Below are 5,833 nucleotides of genomic sequence, written 5' to 3'. Positions count from 1 at the left end.
CCAGACAGAATCACCGACGAAGAACTGAAGGAACCAACAAGACAGCAGCCTGCAGAGGAAGAGATCCTCCAAAGACGATGGAGATGAATCAGCCACATGCTCTGCAAACCTGCATCCAGTGGGACAAGGCAAGGCCTCACCTGAAACCCGCGGGGGTGGACAGGAAACCACACCCGCAATACCTGGCAGCGTGACCTGGAGGCAGACATGAAGAGGACAGGCCACACCTGGGGACAGCTGGAGGCAGACATGATGAGGACAGGCCACACCTGGGGACAGCTGGAGGCAGACATGAAGACAGGCCACACCTGGGGACAGCTGGAGGCAGACATGATGAGGACAGGCCACACCTGGGGACAGCTGGAGGCAGACATGATGAGGACAGGCCACACCTGGGGACAGCTGGAGGCAGACATGAAGAGGACAGGCCACACCTGGGGACAGCTGGAGGCAGACATGAAGAGGACAGGCCACACCTGGGGACAGCTGGAGGCAGACATGATGAGGACAGGCCACACCTGGGGACAGCTGGAGTGAATGGCACAGGATCGGGATGGCTGGAGAGCGCTTGTTGGCGGCCTGTGTCCCAAGCGGGGCAACAGGCGTATGAGAAGGAGGAGATTACCCAAGAGACCTGTGTGAGCAGCCGATGGTGGTGGCTGGGGATGACTGACAAAGTGAGGGTGAAGAGGAGCGGAAACCTGACGTTGTTATCAACTTAAACTTAGGTCCTGTAGCTGCATCTCCAATATTACGCAGCAGAGATGGCAGGTGGGAATCTGCAACTCTTCGCCAAACTACCTGAAGAGGAATGTTCTGAAGCACGTCTCAGGGTTTGACGTTTCAATGACATCTTTCTGTCACTGATAAACTATTCTTCGTCCCTCGTGATATGTCAAGCGATAATTTTCAGACCGAAAAATCAACATTTGTTAAAGCAAAGTAATATAGTGATATAAAGGGGCTGCTTTAGAAGTGTTCTGAGCTTTCGTGACCTGGGTTTGGTTTCATACAGAAACTGTGCTCTGGGGTGTTTGTTGTAAGGGAGATGTTCCGCAAACAAGCAACTGCACAGTGTCAATCCTGTTGTACGAAGTCAAGTCTAACTTCTGCAAGGAACTGCAATGGCGAGATGATTGTCCGCGGTCATAAAAGCCATGACCAGTGAGTTTCAAAGAGGCCACGTGACAATGGGTGGGAGAATGATCATGTTGTCCCTCTCCTGTGCGACTTACAACGCAGCAAGCTGGATGGGCTGGCAGATCGAGACGACAAACCTCCCAACATACCTGTCTTCTTCTTCGTCTTCTTTGTAAAGAGTCACTGGAGCGCCCAACAGAACAACTGTTCACCACATTCCTGTAGGTCCGTCGGTTGTGTGTCAAACACAAAGCCTGTGTCTCTGCCAATGGTTTGCCTGTCCATTCTGCAATGTCGACCAATCGTTTTTCTTTTCTGTGTTCTCCAACAAAACACACCCAGCTATCGATGGCTGACCGTTCCGGTCAAACGTGAAGCATTGACTGGTGGCTGTGCATGTGGGGGTGATGGTGGCGGTGATGGTGGTGGTGGTGGTGGTGGTGACTGAGGGAGGACGGGGGTGGGGAGCAGAGGTAGTGCGCGGGAGGGATCTGCTCGCTCTTGACGAAGGGCATGGCCAGGTTGTGGCGCATGTCTTCCAGCATCTTCATGGAGGCTACGTCGTGCGGGTGGTGGGTCGTCTGAGGCTGCGTGTGGGAGTGGGAGGGGTGCGGGTGTGGGTGCTGGTGGTGGTGGTGGTGGTGGTGGTGGGGGGCGTAGTCTGCAGGCATGATGGGCTGGGCGGTCACCGTCATGCCGCACATTCCGTGCCCCATCTGCTTCAGGGCGTCCTCGCTCAGCTCCCGGCAGAAGGGGTCCCTGGACAACAACAGACACTGGTTAGTGAAGGACTGTCTGGACAACAACAGACACTGGTTAGTGAAGGACTGTCTGGACAACACCAGACACTGGTTAGTGAAGGACTGTCTGGACAACACCAGACACTGGTTAGTGAAGGACTCCCTGGACAACAACAGACACTGGTTAGTGAAGGACTCCCTGGACAACAACAGACACTGGTTAGTGAAGGACTGTCTGGACAACAACAGACACTGGTTAGTGAAGGACTCCCTGGACAACAACAGACACTGGTTAGTGAAGGACTCCCTGGACAACAACAGACACTGGTTAGTGAAGGACTGTCTGGACAACAACAGACACTGGTTAGTGAAGGACTGTCTGGACATAACCAGACACTGGTTAGTGAAGGACTGTCTGGACAACAACAGACACTGGTTAGTGAAGGACTGTCTGGACAACAACAGACACTGGTTAGTGAAGGACTACCTGGACAACAACAGACACTGGTTAGTGAAGGACTGTCTGGACAACAACAGACACTGGTTAGTGAAGGACTCCCTGGACAACAACAGACACTGGTTAGTGAAGGACTCCCTGGACAACAACAGACACTGGTTAGTGAAGGACTCCCTGGACAACAACAGACACTGGTTAGTGAAGGACTGTCTGGACAACAACAGACACTGGTTAGTGAAGGACTACCTGGACAACAACAGACACTGGTTAGTGAAGGACTGTCTGGACAACAACAGACACTGGTTAGTGAAGGACTGTCTGGACAACAACAGACACTGGTTAGTGAAGGACTCCCTGGACAACAACAGACACTGGTTAGTGAAGGACTGTCTGGACAACAACAGACACTGGTTAGTGAACGACTCCCTGGACAACACCAGACACTGGTTAGTGAAGGACTCCCTGGACAACAACAGACACTGGCTAGTGAAGGACTGTCTGGACAACACCAGACACTGGTTAGTGAAGGACTGTCTGGACAACAACAGACACTGGTTAGTGAAGGACTGTCTGGACAACAACAGACACTGGTTAGTGAAGGACTCCCTGGACAACAACAGACACTGGTTAGTGAAGGACTGTCTGGACAACAACAGACACTGGTTAGTGAAGGACTCCCTGGACAACAGCAGACACTGGTTAGTGAAGGACTGTCTGGACAACAACAGACACTGGTTAGTGAAGGACTCCCTGGACAACAACAGACACTGGCTAGTGAAGGACTGTCTGGACAACAACAGACACTGGTTAGTGAGGACTGTCTGGACAACAACAGACACTGGTTAGTGAAGGACTGTCTGGACAACAACAGACACTGGTTAGTGAAGGACTGTCTGGACAACAACAGACACTGGTTAGTGAAGGACTGTCTGGACAACAACAGACACTGGTTAGTGAAGGACTGTCTGGACAACACCAGACACTGGTTAGTGAAGGACTCCCTGGACAACAACAGACACTGGTTAGTGAAGGACTGTCTGGACAACAACAGACACTGGTTAGTGAAGGACTCCCTGCACAACAACAGACACTGGTTAGTGAAGGACTCCCTGGACAACAACAGACACTGGTTAGTGAAGGACTCCCTGGACAACACCAGACACTGGTTAGTGAAGGACTGCCTGGACAACAACAGACACTGGTTAGTGAAGGACTGTCTGGACAACAACAGACACTGGTTAGTGAAGGACTGTCTGGACAACAACAGACACTGGTTAGTGAAGGACTCCCTGGACAACAACAGACACTGGTTAGTGAAGGACTGTCTGGACAACATCAGACACTGGTTAGTGAAGGACTCCCTGGACAACAACAGACACTGGTTAGTGAAGGACTGTCTGGACAACAACAGACACTGGTTAGTGAAGGACTCCCTGGACAACAACAGACACTGGTTAGTGAAGGACTCCCTGGACAACAACAGACACTGGTTAGTGAAGGACTCCCTGGACAACACCAGACACTGGTTAGTGAAGGACTCCCTGGACAACAACAGACACTGGTTAGTGAAGGACTGTCTGGACAACACCAGACACTGGTTAGTGAAGGACTACCTGGACAACAACAGACACTGGTTAGTGAAGGACTCCCTGGACAACAACAGACACTGGTTAGTGAAGGACTGTCTGGACAACAACAGACACTGGTTAGTGAAGGACTGTCTGGACAACAACAGACACTGGTTAGTGAAGGACTCCCTGGACAACAACAGACACTGGTTAGTGAAGGACTGTCTGGACAACAACAGACACTGGTTAGTGAAGGACTCCCTGGACAACAACAGACACTGGTTAGTGAAGGACTGTCTGGACAACAACAGACACTGGTTAGTGAAGGACTCCCTGGACAACAACAGACACTGGTTAGTGAAGGACTCCCTGGACAACAACAGACACTGGTTAGTGAAGGACTCCCAGGACAACAACAGACACTGGTTATTGAAGGACTACCTGGACAACAACAGACACTGGTTAGTGAAGGACTGTCTGGAGAACAACAGACACTGGTTAGTGAAGGACTGTCTGGACAACAACAGACACTGGTTAGTGAAGGACTCCCTGGACAACAACAGACACTGGTTAGTGAAGGACTACCTGGACAACAACAGACACTGGTTAGTGAAGGACTCCCTGGACAACAACAGACACTGGTTATTGAAGGACTACCTGGACAACAACAGACACTGGTTAGTGAAGGACTGTCTGGACAACAACAGACACTGGTTAGTGAAGGACTCCCTGGACAACAACAGACACTGGTTAGTGAAGGACTGTCTGGACAACAACAGACACTGGTTAGTGAACGACTCCCTGGACAACACCAGACACTAGTTAGTGAAGGACTCCCTGGACAACAACAGACACTGGTTAGTGAAGGACTGTCTGGACAACAACAGACACTGGTTAGTGAAGGACTGTCTGGACAACAACAGACACTGGTTAGTGAAGGACTCCCTGGACAACAACAGACACTGGTTAGTGAAGGACTCCCTGGACAACAACAGACACTGGTTAGTGAAGGACTGTCTGGACAACAACAGACACTGGTTAGTGAAGGACTCCCTGGACAACAACAGACACTGGTTAGTGAAGGACTGTCTGGACAACAACAGACACTGGTTAGTGAAGGACTGTCTGGACAACAACAGACACTGGTCAGTGAGAGACTCCCTGGACAACAACAGACACTGGTTAGTGAAGGACTCCCTGGACAACACCAGACACTGGTTAGTGAAGGACTCCCTGGACAACAACAGACACTGGTTAGTGAAGGACTCCCTGGACAACACCAGACACTGGTTAGTGAAGGACTGTTTGGACAACAACAGACACTGGTTAGTGAAGGACTGTCTGGACAACAACAGACACTGGTTAGTGAACGACTCCCTGGACAACACCAGACACTGGTTAGTGAAGGACTGTCTGGACAACAACAGACACTGGTTAGTGAACGACTCCCTGGACAACACCAGACACTGGTTAGTGAAGGACTGTCTGGACAACAACAGACACTGGTTAGTGAATGACTGTCTGGACAACAACAGACACTGGTTAGTGAAGGACTGTCTGGACAACAACAGACACTGGTTAGTGAAGGACTGTCTGGACAACAACAGACATTGGTTAGTGAACGACTCCCTGGACAACACCAGACACTGGTTAGTGAAGGACTGTCTGGACAACAACAGGCACTGGTTAGTGAACGACTCCCTGGACAACAACAGACACTGGTTAGTGAAGGACTCCCTGGACAACACCAGACACTGGTTAGTGAAGGACTACCTGGACAACAATAGACACTGGTTAGTGAAGGACTGTCTGGACAACAACAGACACTGGTTAGTGAAGGACTGTCTGGACAACAACAGACACTGGTTAGTGAAGGACTGTCTGGACAACAACAGACACTGGTTAGTGAAGGACTACCTGGACAACAA

General features: G+C 50.8%; 1 protein-coding gene across 1 annotated transcript in view; it reads right to left on the bottom strand.

Annotated features, from left to right (window-relative positions):
- Positions 1-1,483: 1,483 nt before the first annotated feature.
- The window catches only part of LOC143281219 (uncharacterized), a 48,160-nt gene continuing 43,810 nt past the window's right edge, over positions 1,484-5,833 (bottom strand). Inside the window, exon 2 of the mRNA XM_076586304.1 lies at positions 1,484-1,899. Within this exon, the coding sequence (XP_076442419.1) occupies positions 1,506-1,899 (394 nt within the window). The 3' untranslated portion in view covers positions 1,484-1,505. The remainder of the gene's footprint in view (positions 1,900-5,833) is intronic.

The sequence above is a fragment of the Babylonia areolata genome, chromosome 4 (assembly GCF_041734735.1).
Source record: "Babylonia areolata isolate BAREFJ2019XMU chromosome 4, ASM4173473v1, whole genome shotgun sequence".
NCBI lineage: Eukaryota > Metazoa > Mollusca > Gastropoda > Neogastropoda > Buccinidae > Babylonia > Babylonia areolata.
The sequence above is the reverse complement of the archived record's forward strand: the minus strand, read 5'-3'. Positions and strand labels throughout refer to the sequence as shown.